The sequence below is a fragment of the Drosophila montana genome, unplaced genomic scaffold (assembly GCF_035044405.1).
Source record: "Drosophila montana isolate Dmon_TW-CO22-7 unplaced genomic scaffold, ASM3504440v1 contig_3526_1, whole genome shotgun sequence".
Taxonomy (NCBI): domain Eukaryota; kingdom Metazoa; phylum Arthropoda; class Insecta; order Diptera; family Drosophilidae; genus Drosophila; species Drosophila montana.
Genome location: NW_026998405.1, coordinates 263,232 through 281,804, shown reverse-complemented (window position 1 = coordinate 281,804; position 18,573 = coordinate 263,232). Strand labels below are relative to the sequence as shown.

At 40.2% G+C, this 18,573-nt stretch overlaps 2 protein-coding genes across 2 annotated transcripts in view; one reads left to right on the top strand and one right to left on the bottom strand.

The window, feature by feature from the left end:
• The first annotated feature begins 1,317 nt into the window (after window positions 1-1,317).
• The window catches only part of syd (JNK-interacting protein syd), a 37,298-nt gene continuing 20,042 nt past the window's right edge, over window positions 1,318-18,573 (top strand). Inside the window, exon 1 of the mRNA XM_064692089.1 lies at window positions 1,318-1,452. Within this exon, the coding sequence (XP_064548159.1) occupies window positions 1,417-1,452 (36 nt within the window). The 5' untranslated portion in view covers window positions 1,318-1,416. The remainder of the gene's footprint in view (window positions 1,453-18,573) is intronic.
• exex (extra-extra) lies at window positions 10,543-14,283 on the bottom strand. Its single transcript, XM_064692097.1, has 3 exons — window positions 12,978-14,283; window positions 11,662-11,929; window positions 10,543-11,572 (listed from the first exon to the last, which is right to left on the bottom strand). The coding sequence occupies exons 1-3, from the start codon at window positions 13,988-13,990 to the stop codon at window positions 11,186-11,188; spliced, it is 1,668 nt and encodes a 555-aa protein (XP_064548167.1). The 5' UTR covers window positions 13,991-14,283; the 3' UTR covers window positions 10,543-11,185.

The following is an 18,573-nucleotide window of genomic DNA, read 5'->3' as shown; positions in this document are numbered from 1 at the left end:
TATTTCTTATTTAATAAGATTTCATGTTGTCTTAAGAACTTTAAGGATTATATTATAATCTATTTTTTTCCCACTTAAGTCTATTCTGTTATTAATATTTTTTTTTTTATTTTATATATTATATTATATTATAGATTTTTTATATATTCTATAAAATTTTTCTTTTCTAAAAGATTAAAGAGCAAGTGCTAGACAATCCCTACTCAAATCGACTACCCCAGCAACTAAAACTATTCTCTGCTATATAATCATTATATTTATTTTGTATTTATCGTTTCCTATCACATCCGATTATATAATGTGCCATTTCGTAACAATCTTCACCAGTTTTACTCCCAAAAAGCACAATCAGCACACACTAAAGGCAACAACCGATACGGTTCCACACACTCTGTACGCTCTCAGCTCTCAGCGTAACCCGTAAAATACACATTTTCTGGTGGTAGAAAATCCAGCAAATTGATTTTAGTGGGTGTTTACACAAAGCTTAGAAGTACTTTCAGGCGAACTTTTCACAATTTGCTTGCCAACCACCCGAGCACGCCCCTTTCAGCTCAACTACCCACACACACACACAACACACACACAACACATCGTTCTATAGGGCAAGTGGCAAAACCTCACAAATGGCAAATGGCAGCATTTAGTATGATTATCAACAGCCCCCCCCCTGCCCACCCAAACCCTCTTTGCTAGAGCTCTGAAAGAGCTGCGGTTGTGCCAGGGTTGGGAACCGCAGCAGCAGCAGCAGAAACGGAGCAGCCAACTCCGAGGCAGCCAGTTGCCTTGTCTGCCTGATGGCGACGGCGTTGATGTTGATGATGGCAGACAGTGTGGCAAGTGCGCCCAGTCGGGGGTAAATGCCATTTGCCGCTAAGCATTGGGGTGTGGCTGGCTGGGCGGGTAAACGTCCCCCTTTTGTCTGTGGCAGCATTTTATATGCCATTTCTTTTATTGCTTTAATATGTTAATAGCTTTTACGGCTGTTGTTGTTGTAGTTTGTTGCTGTTTTTCTTCATGCTGCGAGCTGCTTCTGTGCGCTTCTCCCTCTTAACTTTCTTTTATTTTTTAAGTTTTTTTGAAATCATTTTCGGGCCAGAGCCCAGTGTGTGTGTGTGTGTGTGTGTTGAGCTGCTTGTGGGGCTGATTTTGCGAATCTGGCCAAAGGATTTGGCACATTATCATCTTTTATTGCCATTATCATATCATCGGGCTGTGCAAAAAACTGAGGCTAATTTTTTGCTCAACCATATTATGTAATTGGCGTAGTGAGCGCTTGAGATTTGGGCCAGATTTTTGGTGTTGTGTACTTATTAGAACTCAGTGTAACATCAGAGGTGCCAGGGACGTTTCAAAATTATTTCGAAATATTTTTAAGTTTTTTATCTTTACAACAAGCGTTTGGCATGTTTTCAAATGTCTGATGTCTATATGGAACTGTGGACCGAAAAGGCGAGTGCAAAGATTCACAACAAACAATCGTTAACAATTGCCTTGGTATAGTATAGTACTTTTATATTATTCCACTTTAACGGGGGTTAGAACCGTCAACTTCTTGCACAGTGTGCCAACTTTTAGCCCATTGCGATTATTTTTCTTTCCATGTTATTTCTATGAACTTTATGATCTCATATTTTTGACTTATAAGCTGCTAATCCATTAATTCAACATTTATTCACAAATATTTTTCGCTCATTCGGTAGCATTTTTCTAATTGCCTAACCTCAGCGCCACACAGAAACTTTTACTATAACTTAATGCCAAAGTTTGTTGAGAGCCAGGCTGAACAACGCATCTAAATCCGTACAACCTGCCCGCACGCAAAAACCGAAGCGCCCTCAGGTATTCCAGCCAATTAGCGGCAATAAAATAAATTCAATTTTACGCACACGCTGCGGTTGGACCCAGTTTAGATGGAGACCCTAGGGATTGGGATTGGGAACGGGAATGGGAATGGGTAAGGGAATGGGTAAGGGAAGCGTGCCCCGCGTTCATTTGAGCGTATGTGTGAATAATGCGACCCTGCGGCATAATCGAGGCGCTACCTCGCAAATTAACGCCGTTTTAGGGGTTGATTAGGCACGCCAAATTTTCGTTTTGTTCGTTTTTCGTTAACTTTTGTGCACTTGTCTGAAACGGCGAACCCAAAACTGAGACGAGAACTCAAGCGCATTAATTATGCTAAACATTTTTAAATATTGTCCTCACGTGCAACGCCTGGCGACTGGCCCTTGAGGGTTCCGGCTCACTTTTGATTGGGCTGAACTGGCTTGGAAAAGTTTTTCGTGCCACATAGCAGAGGCCGGAGACATGATTCGGGTTTCTCCCTTGGGTTGGCTGATTTCTCTGCTCGCGCATTTTCGGCAATTATGCAAATGCGTTTTAATGCCTTTTACTCATTTAAGCGGATTACAATTTAATATTTTTGTTTGTTGTTCTCGCCGTTGTCGTTGTCGTTGTTGTTGCAGTTTGTTATTCGCTGTTTGTTTAGAGTTTAGAGCAGAATTATCAAAAAGGTAGGCACAATTTAAACACATGGCTTCATTTGCATATGCTGCGACTTTTGCGGCAAAACATTTGTGTTTTAATTGTTGCAATTAACGTGTCGGAAGGGTCTACAACTTATTGCCAATTTGTCAGCAGTTGACGGATGTGAGTTAGCAAGTAGTGAAAGCCGCTTGGCAGTAAGCTTAATAAATGGAGCAGACTGAGGACTGACTCGGGTAAATTCTTAAGAATTAATAAAACTCTTTATAAATGGAAAAGACTGACAATGGTTGGAGGAATTTCTTAAAATTTAGCATGAGACAAAGGTTTCTTACATTCTTATACATGATTTTTTTATCATTATTTTGAAGAACATTTGTAAGGGAAACATTAATTTGCTTGAGTAGTTCTCTATATTCAGCTGTATATCTAATTGGACAGGTTCGTATTTAAAAGCTTACCACATTCTTTTTATGCATCTTCGAAGAGATCTAGATAGCTTTTAAAATCCCTAAATGCCTGTTTTCATTTAATCAGTGAACGTCTGTTATCTAATTAGAACTAATTAGAACTTTTGTTTTTTTATTATAAATATTCCATCTTCTCTTGTTTTAAATGCTGGCCGGATCGGATCTATATAATGTCAAAGGACGATCGGACTCGCACAAACAATTTTGTCACGAAATGTGTAACGCATAGAAGGAGACATCTCGAAACCCATAAAGTATATACATATATATTCTAGATCAGCATCAACAGACGAGTTAATAAAGACATGTCCGTCTGTCCGTCTGTTTGTTTATAAGCAAAATAGTCTTTCGGCTTTAAGGATATATTCTTGTAATATTGCATAGATCCGACTTTCTGTTGCAGGCATTACATATGTCGAAATCGGCCGGATCGAACCACTATATCATATAGCTGCCATAGGAACGATCGGTCGAAAAGTAGGTTTTTGTATGATATTTGTTTATCAAGCGCAGCATTTACGAGCTTCACTATTCTCACATATCTGCAAAATCGCTAGGCAAATGTCTGCAAGAGTATTATATCTTCTTGATGAAGTACTTTCTCGTTTGATTTTAAGTTATCTGGAGCAAGTTTGGCGCTTGAGGTCTTCATTATGTAACCAATATACAAGCAATCTTCGATTAACATCAGGCTACTATATCCTATATAGCTAAGCAGCAAGAAAATGATTAGTTTGCATATGGACCTTATCGGTTCTTCAATATATATTGATTAATCTCAGGAATTACGATCTTTACTATTCTCCTCACATGTCTGCAAGATCTTATCAAAACGGTCTACTATAATATATGACTTCTAAGAGAAAATAAAGTTTTGACATGAAAGCACTTCCAACCTCTTGAAGTTGACTGTTTTTTCTTCTGTGTAAACTGTTTCTTTTTGTTGTTAATATTCGTCAAACTTTCATCTCATTTATCTGGAAACTTAAACAACTTGCAATGTGCTGTTGCCAAAAGCGCAGTTCAACTGACTCAGCTTTCTCCTCTGTTTCCCTTAATAACCACTTCGAAACTCTCCACAATGTTCTTAAATTTGGTAATTAACTGAACATAAGGTTTTCTAATTTCATTTAACGCATATCGAGAGCGACTTGCACAAAGGAAGGGGCTCGACGCCCGCACCAATGTGCACGTGCACCCTCTGCCGCGCTTGCCAATTGCCCTGCTCCTGGCTGCTGGCTCCTTGCTCCTTGGGCATTGCCAGCCGGGCCAGCAGTTAGTCAGTGAGTGAGTCAGTTAGCTCGCTCGTCCGTATCATTAGCCTCCGGGGATGATTTGTTGTTTGGCAGCACTTGATCAACGGCAATGAATTCAATTAGCACCAAAACACCAGATAGCACAGTTAGAGTCAGCCACGAGTTGGACGGGGTGGGTTGAGGGGCGACTGCTGCCTGAGGGTGGCCGCACTTGCTGCAGAGGCAGCCACAATCAGAAGAGTCAGTCAGAGATGACAGAGAGAGAGAGAGAGAGAGTGAGAGAGAGAGAGAGAGAGAGAGAGAGAGCAGCAGACACACCCTCTCCATTAGACGTCAGTGCTTCGTCTGGTCAATTGTTTGGATTACTTTTCTGGTGAATTATTGCGTGTTGACGCATATGGTGACAATTTGCACTATCTGAATGGATCTGCCTCGAGCTGGGATGCGTACCTCGCCTCCCTCCCTCTTCCTTCCTCTCTCTCTCTCTCTCTCTGGGGATCTAATGCGCTTTGGGCACTCTGGACTCTGGGCATACACGACTGCACCGTTGGCAATTAGCGTTGATATTCCTGAATTTTGATTGCAAAATTTCCCGGCGATTAAATCGAAATCATTTGACAAATTCTATGCCATATCGACGGGTGTATGTGTGTATGTGTGTATGTATGTGTGTGTGTGCTTAGTGAACTAATGGCCCCTTGTGTCGGCTGATGAGCATTGGCCCTGGCTCCGGCTCTGTCTCTGCCTCTGTCTCTGTGTCCGGCTCTGGCTTTGGCTCCGTTTCTGGCTTGCATTTTTGTTTACTTTGCGCGCACGCACGGATTTTCTTCAATAGATTGATGGCAACAACTACAGCTTGGGCTGATGATTGCCGTTCATGGACATGGACATGTGTCTGTGTATTGAAAATATAGCCAGATGGATTGTGTAAACAAGTTGGAAATTATGGCATTAAGCAGCTATATGCGTTGTAGTTTTTGTCAGCCTGTCTGTGAGTGTGTGTGTGTGAGTGTGTAAATCAATAAATTATTTATTAAGCAGTCGAAATTAAAGAATTTCTTAGGTCTAACTTATATTGGAATCAATTTCTTTGATTGATTTATGAACATTTTCTCAAAAATTATGTGATATAAAGATTTGTGTATACAAGGGTAGACTTATACGATCCCTTAATATATTAATATTACTAATATATATACCCTTGTATACACAAGACTATATTATATATTCTGCATATATATATAAACTCTTCATATAGATAACCATGTCGGTCTGTCCGTCTGTCGGATTCTATGCAAACTCGTCTCTGTTTTAAACCTATCTTCACAAAGCATTTTATAGGCCCCAATTTTCGTAGCAGCCAGAACATATGTACATATGTCGAAAACGGGCAGATTTGAGCACAATATATGTCTGATGTCTTGTATGGAAAACATTTTCGGATTTTGTAAGACTTCTTAAGCAACCTTATAAAACCTTAAGCCATATGGCTACAAGGTTATTAATCTTGGACATGCTTAAATTAATCGTCTTATCTGTTTTAAAAAACCAAAAAAAAAAATCAAATTCTTCACATATATTACACCTAGCCTTACCTATTTATACCCGGAACCCATTAAAAATGGGTAAAAATGCTTTTTTGCAAATGTATCTAACAGACAGAAGTAAGCATCTCCGACCCCATAAATAATAGTAAAAATGTTATAAAAATGCTTAATTAGTGTTTCAGCTCAAAACGTTATTATGTTCATATGGAAACCAACCTCTCTCCCGTTCAAGCCTTTTTTTCTCTGTGCTCAATTATAATTAAATCTATTTGCTTGTCATTCAAATCATATTTCATTTGCAATTTGCTCATAAACAAAGCTCAAAAATCTTTGCAAATTAAAACAAAATTGCCACATAAATTGCCATATCAGTTTTACAAATTTATCCTGCCACGCCCATCACGCCCTGCCATCCCCCCCCCCTCCCTCGCTTCGCAAACAGCTATTAGAGAACGAGGCAACTAACTAACGAGCTGGCATCAGAGCCATTTCCATTGTTGTTCGGGCGAATGCAAATTTGACAATAATAAAATGCAACATATGACAAATAATCGCACATATTTGACAATAAAATCAAACGAAAAGTGCGGAAAATGTGGAAAATGCGGAAAATGGGTAAAATGCATTTGGCAAAAGCCGTTTGAATATTAGCAAAATTCGAAATCACAAAAGTAAACACAGCACAACACGCACACACACTCGCACACACACACCCAAATTAAGCATAAAATGTGATCATCTGTGTTGACATGAAGATCAACAACGGGCATGCAGGACACCCCTAGGGTAACGCTCGGATAACCAAATTGTAACACCAGCAGCAGCAACAACAACAACAACAACGACAAATGCGTAAACTGCTGACAAAGTCATGAGAGGGGGATGCGACCCTCAATTCAAATGGCAATTTACTGGGTGTGCACACACAAGCACACACACACACACATGCGCGTGTGTTTATAGAAAATTATAACTCAAATTTAATTTGCAACAGATGCGACAGCATCCAAAATCCCAAAATCGCGCTCACTGCAACAATTAAGCAATACACGAAACCCCGGACCCCTGCCCAAGCGCAGTTGTCGCTCCGGTTTTGGTTTGAACTCTGTCACCCTTTTCTTTTTTTTTTTTGTCTGCTCTCGGTTTGAATGGAAATTGTGCTGTGCAATTGTTACAAATTACCCGCTAATAGCTCATGAATTGAATTAGACAGTTGCCATTCCCATTGCCAACTGTGACAGCCTTTGTGCTCCGGTTCTGGCTCAACTTCAGACAACACTTGGCCACTTCAAGGCAACGTCATATCAGATATAGCGCAGCATCAGCAACCACATCAGACCGCAGGCCACTGCACAGTGGTTCAAGATCTGATGTCAGCATTTTCTCTTGATAATGATGCTGATGAGCTCCTCTAATGGTGGTAAGGTTCATGGGCTTGCAGTTGAACTTGGCCGTTTAATGGAAGATTTAATTAGGGGCAGTCTTTTTATGATAAAAGGGGTTTATTTTCGGAAGACATTTCTTTTTGATTCTTAATATTTAATTGTAAATCTGCTTTATGTAAACATTTTTATGGGTTAGTCAATCGTCAAACAGAAGTTTTGCTTTCTTATTCTAGTTATTTTTCAGATCACCATAATTCACAACTGGTTTTGGTTAAATGATTCAATTATTCATTCATTCATACATTTTTTTTTATGCCAAGAGGGGTTTTCGAAAGATATTTCTTTGTAGTCTAGTCAATCCTTAATACAAGTTTCGCTTAACTAATTCTAGTTGTTTTTCAGATCACAATAATTCTCAACCGGTTTTGGTTAAGTGACTCAATGATTCATTCATCTAATACTTATATGATTCACAGGAAGCTGTTGAAAAATGAAGATGTTTTTATATAGCGCGCTATTCCCAAAAGGTAAATCTATTTTAATCTTCATATTAAGTTGTAATCTTTATATTAAGTTACCTAGTTTGACTTTCTTTTAAATGAGAATATTTATTACCTTATTCAAACGCTAGTTTCCTTAGCTTTTTCTGATTAATTACTCACCACTGTATACAACATTGAACCCTAGGAAAACATCAACCAAAATTCATTCATTGAAACGTCTTCTTTCCCCCTCCCGTTCGCACCTCCCCCCTTCTCCATTCTGCTGTCTGTTGACGCAATGCGTTGCGTGTTTTGTGAGTGTCTGGTGGAATAACGAATGAATTTTTATTAGCCCATCAGTCGCATAATCCAACCCAAGAACTGCTGCATAATAATAAAAATAACAACAACAACAATGCGAGCATATCAAACAACCAATAATAACAACAATATAAAGCATACTTCGTGGCATACGGCCCCCCTCTCCAACAGAGTTCTCTTTATGAGCTAAGGTCGCGCTCTGCGATACTTGAGAATTACGTGATAAAGTGGCCAGACTTGTTCCTCTCTATATGACGATATGACGTCGTATGAGAATTGCAGAGACCATTCACAATCGCCCGTTTATTTCCCATTTCAATTATAATCCCATCGAGCTAATTGTATGGGCTGTTTGCCAAGGATTTGGCGCAGTATTCGGGCAAGGATTACGAATTGTTATTTATTTAAAATTTGATCGGCAAGATTACATTTAATCAAGCGCAATAAATAGAAGAAATAAAAAAATAAAACTTTATTAGCTCGTACCAAATTGTATGAGGACTTTGTTCCAATTAACTCTGATTGCTGGCCGATTAATCGATGGGGTATTACTCTATATAGTGGCAACAACTTCTCGATGTTGTCACGTTTGATTAGCCATTAGCTTCGATTAGGCCACGTATCACAGAAATTTCACGATTTCCCTCGTCTCAGATAAGACCAAGACATGGTTTATTATTTTTTTGTTTCATTTTTTGTTGTTGTTGTTGCTTTTTCCACTTTTTTTCCACAAGTTTTTAATTTTTAAACGGGACCTGATTGCGGAAATGGTAGCTCACCATGATTTTGGATTTTATATGAGTGCTTTCTGCTGACTCCGTTGTTGTTGCTGTTGTTGTTGTCAGTACGAGCAACATTTTAATTAGCAAAATAATTTTTAAGTGACATTATAAATTTAGACATAATTATTGTCTGAACAATTAAATTGATTATCTGCGCGCGTTTTGATTTATTTGCCGCGATAAGTCGTATCGGGCGAAACGTTACTCATATAAAATTAAAAATTGTACCTGATTGGCTTTTTTTATGACTTTTATAAATATACACCATTAATAGTTTTGGGGGACACACATAGATAGATAGCTCTAAATTCTGGGCATGCGATTAGATACATGGCTTTGGAGAGTTTTAAGAGCTACGAGTACATTGTTTTTGACGAATCAAATCAAATGAGAGCTGATTGAAACCTTGCCCAAAAGAACTATAACACAATAATGAGCTTTTGATTTCAAGAGCCTACCTAAATGGAATTATCAGTTTATAATTAAATACGTCAGTACTGAAACTCAGTTATGCAGGTTGGGAATAAATATACAAAGTAGCATATTTATTTTTGAGCCTCGTTCAATTTATTAAACAATTTCAAAATTCATCATCTTTAAAAAAAACGTTTTTTATCCATTACTATTCGGATCTTTAGAGTTCTTAAAGAAATTTTGAATGAGATTTTTGTTTTTATACCCTGAACCCATTGAAAATGGGTAAAAGGGGTATTATGTATTTGTGCAAATGTATGTAACAGGCAGAAGGAAGCATCTCCGACACCATAAAGTATATATATTCTTGATCAGCATCAATAGCCGAGTCGATCTAGCCATGTCCGTCTGTCTGTCTGTCCGTCTGTCCGTCTGTCCGTATGTATGAACGCAAGGATTTCAAAACCTATAAGAGCTAGAGACTTGAATATTTAGCTAAAGGTCCTCCTAGTCCCCGCGCAGATCGAATTTGTTTCCGATAGTCGATAACTTGCCCCGTTTCTAAGAAACCGATATAAATCGATATAGAAATCCTGTTTTTTGAGCAATTTCGGCAAATAAAATAAGCTAGAGTCACCAAACTTGACATGTAGCTTCTAGAATAGTATATATATCAAGTATTTTTCATTTTATGCCTATCGCCTGTCGGAAGAAGAGGTCTCAGGGTATCCCCTAGTCGGGAGCTCCCGACTAGAACCTCTTACTTGTAAATGTTAGGATTGGGTATGATCCAATCTATTTAAAACAACTTTATAAAAGTCAATTCTCTCGCAATTTTGGGAACTCTTTAAAGAATGTTAAATGAGAGGTTTTATATGTTAGGATTCTGTAGGAGCTCCAGAGATATTTTTGTTCCTGATCCAATTTATTTTAAAAAACGTTCTTTATCCGATTCATAACTTTTGCAATCTTTAGAATTCTTCAAAAAAACTTTTCTGTATGTTAACAGTTCATTTGATTTTAAAAGAAAATCCTATCTTCTTTCTCAAACTTACGTTCTTTTATTATTTCAATACTTTCGCCATCATCAGAGTTCTTAACAGAGTTTAAAATAATATTTTTCACTTTAATGTTTGAATCCAATAGGAACTTTAGAGATTTTTTTTAAATTTAATCCAAGCTACAAATTAGCTGCAGTTACCTACATTACAAACTTTACTCAATATTAGAAACAAAAATTTTGTTAAGCAGTTTCTGTATGTCAAAAGTTCATTTGATTTATAAGAAATATTTATTTTAAATTAAATAAGGCTGGCTTTCTCCAAGTATACTAAGTTTTCACATAATTTTTCCCATACTCCATTCCCTTCATCCCTTCATCTGCAAGACAAAACTCCATTTGACATTTGTATAGCACATTTTATTTTCCATTTTCGATTTCCAAATAAATGTAATAAAATTTACTAGCGCAGTCGCGAGACGATAACATTTGGCGACAACATTTCGTTTAAAATTACATAATTACAATTATTTACACAATTACACAAGAAACGATCGTGACAATTTACAAACTAAACTAAACTAAACTAATCTCATTTATTTGTATATTTGTGTATTATATTTAAAGTAAGTTAAATTAATTGATAGATTTTTTGTGTTGTACAGTTTATTAGTAATATGTACATGGGGCAAATACTTTTATGTAGCAGTGTTTAATTTATATATATTTTTCTGGTTTACATATATCACACAGTCCGCTTTGTTCTTGTTGTTGTTGTTGCTGTGGCCCGCGAAATCAATTCCCACATCGTTTTTATAAATACAACAACAACAACAGAAAATCAAAGCAACAACAACAATGACCAAAAATTTCAACTAATTGCGAAGCTAATTTTGCGCAATCTCATGAAATGTATTTTGGTCAGCTTGCCAAAGGGGGGCTTGGCGTACAGGGCATACAGCATACAGGGTGTCTCACCAGCTGGACGCCTGTTCCGGTGCCTGACTAGAAGTGAAGTTTTAGCTGCCGCTCCAAGCGAAACTAACTGCCGCTGCTGGCAGCACTGTTGGAGCTTTGCTGCTGCTGCTGCGCCTTGGCCCGCTCCTTGGCCTCCTGTTGCGCCTTCTTGGAGCGCTTCCATTTCATGCGTCGATTCTGAAACCAAATCTTCACCTGCGTCTCGGACAACATCAGGCCGCTGGCCACCTCAAAGCGTTTGGGTCGCGACAAGTACTTGTTCTGCTTGAACTGTTTCTCCAGCTCGAGCAGCTGCTGCGATGTGAAGGCGGTGCGCGGTCTTCGCGTCTTGCCCAGTATCGCATGATGCGGATAGGCGGCCAGTTCGGGTATGCGATGATGCAGCATGCCGGCGCGTGCCAAAAACTCAAACTGCAGCTGGGAGGGCATAAAATTGTGGCCCATGGGTATCTGCAAGAGTAGTTAGAGGAAAGAGAGAGGGAGAACAGCATCGATTTAGCACACAATAAAGTTCATTTTGGAGCAGCTGTCATGCTCACCGGAATCGGCTTGCCGGAGGGATCCAGCGGCCTGTGAAAAGCTGAGCCGCCTGGCGCCAGCAGCTGATAGGGGTGTCCGCCCGCATAAAGGGGAAAATCTTGCGGCCGTATGGGACTGTGCGGTGGCACCGGCTTCTTGAACTCATCATGCAAATCGGACATGCGCATGCCCAGATGCTGTGTATGATGCGCGGGCTGTGGCTGCTGATCCTCACAGCCCGGACTGATGGGCGGGCTGGAGCGATGCGATGAGCTGGGAGATTCAGATCTGTCGAATTGATAGACACAAAAATTAAACACCCTGTAAAGTGCACAATTATCTAAGCTCTACAACAAATAAGTTACGCGACAATTTTGAAAACAATTAAAAAGCGCGTCGCCTGGCTGCAAAACGTAATTTGTTTGCTTTGCCACCTCGCACACACTTGGAAAATTCGCATTACACACGCACACAGATACACACTCAAGCACACACATACATGGCGTATACGTAATCGCAATTATAATGAAGGCAACGTGAACAGTTTGGTTTGGCTTTTTGGCCATGTTGTCGAGTGCTAACAAAGCCGCTTTAAAGCCCAAAAGCATTGTTGGTATTCGCTGTTGGCATTTTGTCGGATTTGCCAGGCAGCTACTGCATAAGGCGGGGCCATGAGGTATTTAAGTTGAGAAAGGCATAAAGCATAGGTAAATAATTTAAATAAAGTATGGGGAATATTTTAAGTAAAGCCAATCTTAAAGCCAGGCTCATTCCTTTCTACACCATTTGCTTTTTGTCACTTCACTTGAATATTCATTGAGAATTTAAAATTTCCAAGCGCAACATTTATAGAAAATTTATAAATATTTTAATCACAGAATTAAACAGAAGGTTTTCCATTTTAAAGAAATGTGCTTGAAACTTTCTAAAGAATGTATATTACACATATCGATTGCTTATCTACAAAGTCTTATATTATCTTATCCCTAGAAATCTAGATAAAGAGAAGATTTGTTTATAATGTCTTCAGCAAATCCTTCAGATTAATTATTTTATGAAATATTAAATAAGCATAAGCCACTTGACCTACGATCTTCTATGATTTGTTTAGCAAATTCTTCAAACAATATACTTTTGCGAATTCTTAAAGATAGCAGTAAATTATTATAATATGTGTCTTATAAACGGGCTTTACTTCTTCAATTTATATCATGAGATCCTTAAGTCTTATCTCTACTCTATCACTCAACATTTCACAATTCATAGCCAAAACCCCTTTTCAAATCGAAGATCTCATTGCTCAATTCAAGAATTAAACCATTAATCGCAAACCCACCTGGACATGCCGTCGGGACTGGGTGAGTCATATTCCCGCGACTCGCGTATTCGCTGCAGTGCCTCGTGTTCGCTGATGCCGGCGGCCGCGGCAGCTGCGGCTGCATTCGAAGCTGCCACAAAGGCGTGATTCAGTTCCGCGTGATCCCGGGCATAGTGCAACGCGGCCAAACGATGATCATCGACAATCATCTCGGCTGCTGTCGGCGGCGGTCTATCGCCGGACTGATGCTGATTCTTGGCGAGCAGCGCCTCGATGCAGAACGATTTCTTGGGCTGACTCTGGGCCTGCTGCAGCGCTGTGTTTGAGGGCGGCGAGCAGCTGGCATTTGGCATGGGCACGGACGGTGGCGGCGGCAGCGTTGTTGCGCCAGCTGGTGCATTGGCGGGCAGCATCACGGTTGCAAGTGGCAGCCGTGGCAGCGGATAAGCGCCATTCACCAGGGCCGCATGTGGCACATGATGTGACGGGAAACCGCTCTCAACATAGAGACGCGGATGCGGAGCATGTGCGTGCGTATGATGCGTTGGCGGTGGCCCCGTCGCCTGACAGGCCAGCGGTATGGGCGCCACCAGCAGCGGCATGGCGGGTGCTGCAACTGCCAGCTGCGACGATTGCGACTGCGTTTGCAGTTGTTGCTGTTCCGCTGGGCCGCTCTCTAGAGACGCCGCTGGGCTATGTATGGGTGCGTAGGCGCTGTGCGGTGAGCCTGTCGTGGCCGTTGAATGCGTTGGACTCGATGCTGCTGCAGCGGTCGCTGGACTGTGACTGCCGCTCGATCTGGGCGATGGCGACAGCGTCGAATTGTTGCTGCACTGATCGTAGTCAACGGAGGCGGAGGCGGCGGCGGCGACGGCGACGGCGGCGGGTGGTGTTGTGGTATTTGCGCGATGCTGCGTTGCGGCGGCTATGTGGCTAATAAGCAGCTGGCTAATGTGCGGCGTCTGCTGTTGCGGCTGCTGCTGCTGCTGCGTGTTGGGCGGCGGCGGCTGAGACACTTGTGCACTGGACATGCTTTGTCTTACGACTTTCTTTGCGACTTACACTCTTATGCTGCTTGCTATTATTATTATAATTGTTATTGTTATTAATATTTAATTTTGCTTGTTCTTTAAATTGCTGGCGATAAACACTTGCAACACTTGGCGGCAACACTAGACGGCGTGCGATTTGCTTCCGTTTCTTTTCTCTTTTTTTTTTGTTTGTTTGTTTGCGGCAAAGCGCGCGTCTACAATTTCTGACTGCGACTGCGAACTCGACGCGACGAGCGCTAATCAACGACTGTGCTCAACGCCGGCCCGTGCCCGTGTCATATAGAGTCGCATATCGCAATGATTGGGCTGTTCCCAAACTCGTCATTGTACACACGAGTGCGAGTGTGTTTATGTGTGTATGTGTGTGTATGTGTGTGTGCGTGAGAGCTGGTTTATTGGGGTGGGTTGACGGGCAGCGCAATGAGAGAAATGTCTTGCGGCGGCTGGGCCGTGTACACTGAGCGCAAAATGTATGTCCTCTTATGTACTTTTTAAACTTTTCATATTATTCATATATTATATTATTATGCTAATGCCTTCGTCTATATCCATATACTAGCCTAGGATTCGAGCCCGACTCTCAATATATTTTATATGTATTTTTATAACTTATATTTTTACATTAATATACATAAATCATTTACTTACTTAACTCTACATTTTAAAATATGAATAAATTTTAAATGCAATTTTTCGCTTTAAGTTATATTTGTTTCGATTTTATAAGGAGCTTCCATATGAGTCTGCGGTCCATGTACACTCCCAAGTATTTCACAGAAAAAAAAATTCTTGTATTTTTTATCCAACTTAAGATGCCAGCTCCTGGCTTACAGGCAATTAGAATTCCGAAAAATATATTTTTGAAATAAATAGTGAAACTTCAGCGATATACAAAAATAATATATTACATATACAAAAAATATATATTTTATATACACAAGCATTAATAAATAGGGTAAATACAAAAATAATATATAATATAATCAAAAGTATTATTATCTTATATACACATGCATTATTTTAGATATTCACATTTCGCGCAAGAACTTGTATTTGTACTAAATGAATTTTCACAGTGTACGCTCGCATAACTTGATAATTGCCCACCACCCGACACTAGTTAGCACCTACTTCGCTCACTTGTGGGCGCTCGCTCCCTTTCTCTCTCTCTCACACGCTCACTCTCAAATACGCAACGTTCGCTCTCTTTTGGCAGCACGCTTTCAAGATGGAGGCGCTCAGCGCATGCCAACTCGCTCGCACATGTGTGAGTGCAAGCGGACTGGCAACATACGCTGGGCGTTGCCATTTATTGCCAGTGGAAAAAATGTCGTGTGCGGCGTGTGTGCCTGTGTGTGTGCGTGTGTGCGTGTGTGCGGAGGCGTGGCCAGTTGATTGGCGCTCCTGGCTGCAAAATTTCATATAAATTGTTGGAAAAACGAGCTATAATTGCCATCATTATGGAGTGTTGAGCCAGTTCTGCTGCAGACGAGTTTGGGTCTGGATCTGGGTCTGGGTTGGGGTTGGGGTTGGGGTTGGCCTCGACTTCATAATCAACTTGGGCGTCGGCTCTGTCTTTGTCTGGTTAGCCTGGCACATCATTAGAGCAGCAATTAAGGAGACAGTTAGTTGACTCGACTTGACTGACATTCGTTTCGGGGCTTCAAGCCCCAGATAAATCCACGCTTTAAGCATGAAAATCGATAATGTCCCTCGTCGTCGGCTCATTGATATTCAATTGTTATGGCCACTCAAATCGGTAGGCCGCACAATAAGTGATATAAATGATGTCCATCATCGTTTGGCAAAATCATCATCATTCGGGTTTTTATAACTTGCTTGCCCGACTTTTCGTCCCAACCAGCTAATGTCCATATAATGCATTTTTTATAATAACCACCAGAAAGGGATGGCCTTGCTTATATGTTGTGCCTTTAGTCTGGTAAACGTTTTATAGACAAAACGATTTGGTTCTTTAATTGAATGTGCGTGTTGACATTTATTGTGTCGCAGACTCTCTAGATGACATTATGAATCAGTTGCATTGTGATTAGGTAGAAGAGTAGCTAGTTGAGAGTGCTTGACTAGTTGTTACTCACTAGCCAAACCGAATTTTAGTAGCTGTCATTCATACTTGCAAGTAAAATCAATCTAATCCATGTTCATAATGCCAATAAGCATGAAAATCGGTTTAGGTACTTTTAGGTCTGGAGAGGATGTTTTGGGTTATCATGATGAGTCTTGTTTTCATTTTTCGCAGTATCATAGTTCTGACATCCACAATCGCTAAGAAGTATAAATTTGAACTATATATATTTCAATATTTTCAAGGAAACTCTGTAAAATTTACCACCCACTGCCCACTTAGCATGTGTCCTCAGATTACATATGGCTTAGAAGCAGTTACAGCTCTTCAATCGCCTCGTAACCTCAACTCTTTCTACTCAGATATCAGAGCATGCTACAAGCCCCAACCATGCGCCCAGCTCTTTGTTGTCCAACTTTTGTTGTTCATCTAATGTCTGCGCCTTAATTTGAACTATTCACCTATGCCAAAATAAACAACGGACGATGCAGCTGCCACTAGAGCTGCAGGAGCTCCAGAGTCTGGAGTAGCATGTTGTAGTTGAAAACATTTCACATATATTTGTTGTCTAAACATGTGTGGGTAAGAACTATATCATTGCACGGGTAGACGGGCAGCCAGAAAACTGTTGGCTAACAAGAAACGTGCTAAAGTGTATTTTCTTTGGCCACGTACTCGGCCAACACGAATCCGAAATGGAACCCAAAAACTAGCTCGAAATTAGTGCGATGACTGCAACGTGGATTGCGACTGATTGCTGTTGTTCTAGCTGCCTGTTGTTGTTGTTGTTGCTTTTGTTGCGGTGTTGTTGTTAGCCCTTTCCTATTTTATTTTCATTATACGATATTTATCTACTCATCCACGTGCATTTAACTAACATTTACGGGCTGCTATGGGGAGTTGGAGCAGCAGCTGGCCAGCAGCCACTATGATTTTATGTTGTTCCAAAATAGTTTACCGTACACAACAAACAACAGAGATGCAGAGATGACAGAGGGTATGCTTGGGGTTCATGGGGAGTTATGGTATATTGCATTGTCCTCGGTATAATACACTGTTTTAGTTTACATCACTCAGACGCCCCGCAAACTCCACTCAGCCACCCACTTCTTCACTCAACGCCCACTCCATGGAGTAAGTGCTTTTTCAGGCATATTAGCACGACTCTAATCAGGCATTATAAAGCAAATGTCAAAGAATAAATAAAATTGTCGCATATGTTGCTGCAATTTGGCAGTTGTGGTCAAAGGGGGCGTGTCGCAGCCAACCCCTCGGCAAGCTCAATGGCAGCCACCCTTGCGTATTGGCTCAATCGTGTTAATTCAGCCGATAAATGCACAATAATGCTATAAAAATGTGTGACACCCGCGAAATTTGACAACAATTTCACAGAGCTCCATTAGTAGGGCAAACAATGTGCCATGGGTTTTGTGTTTAAGGGTTGAGGAGCGGCTTATTGGCGCAAGGGTTGGCCTTTTCAAAGTCACTTTAAAGCCAAACGATTTGTTTATGCAGTAAATTTTGACAAGATTTGCAAACATTTGAAAAACAATGCGCAGTTTTAAGTAGCTAGAATGGAGCGGTACTCGATGTCATTAATCACGCGGTCTATTGATGCCGCACCAGCACCCACGCCCATGTCCACGCCCACGTCAATTGAGCGCGACATGCAATTGATAATTAAGCAAATATTTATGTACAAATAATTGGCATTAAATTGCGTTATCAATAAATAATTTTTACGCTGATATAAACTCATGGCTGTACAGCTACTGAGCGACAGCTACAGATACAGATACAGAGATACAGCTACACAGATACAGATACATATAAAGATGCAGATACAGATCTGTATACAGATAAAGGTACAGATTCAGATGCAGGTGCAGAAACAGATACAAATACAGATATACATACACATACAGATACATATATAGATACAGATACATATACAGATAGAGATACAAATTCGGATACAGATACAGATACAGATACAGATACAGATACAGATACATTACAGATACAGATACAGATATACATACACATACAGATACAGATCCATTACAGATACAGATACAGATACAGATATAGATACATTACAGATACAGATACAGATATACATACACATACAGATACAGATCCATTACAGATACAGATACAGATACAGATACAGATACAGATACAGATACAGATACAGATACAGATACAGATACAGATACAGATACAGATACAGATACAGATACAGATACAGATACAGATACAGATACAGATACAGATACAGATACAGATACAGATACAGATACAGATACAGATACAGATACAGATACAGATACAGATACAGATACAGATACAGATACAGATACAGATACAGATACAGATACAGATACAGATACAGATACAGATACAGATACAGATACAGATACAGATACAGATACAGATACAGATACAGATACAGATACAGATACACATACAGATT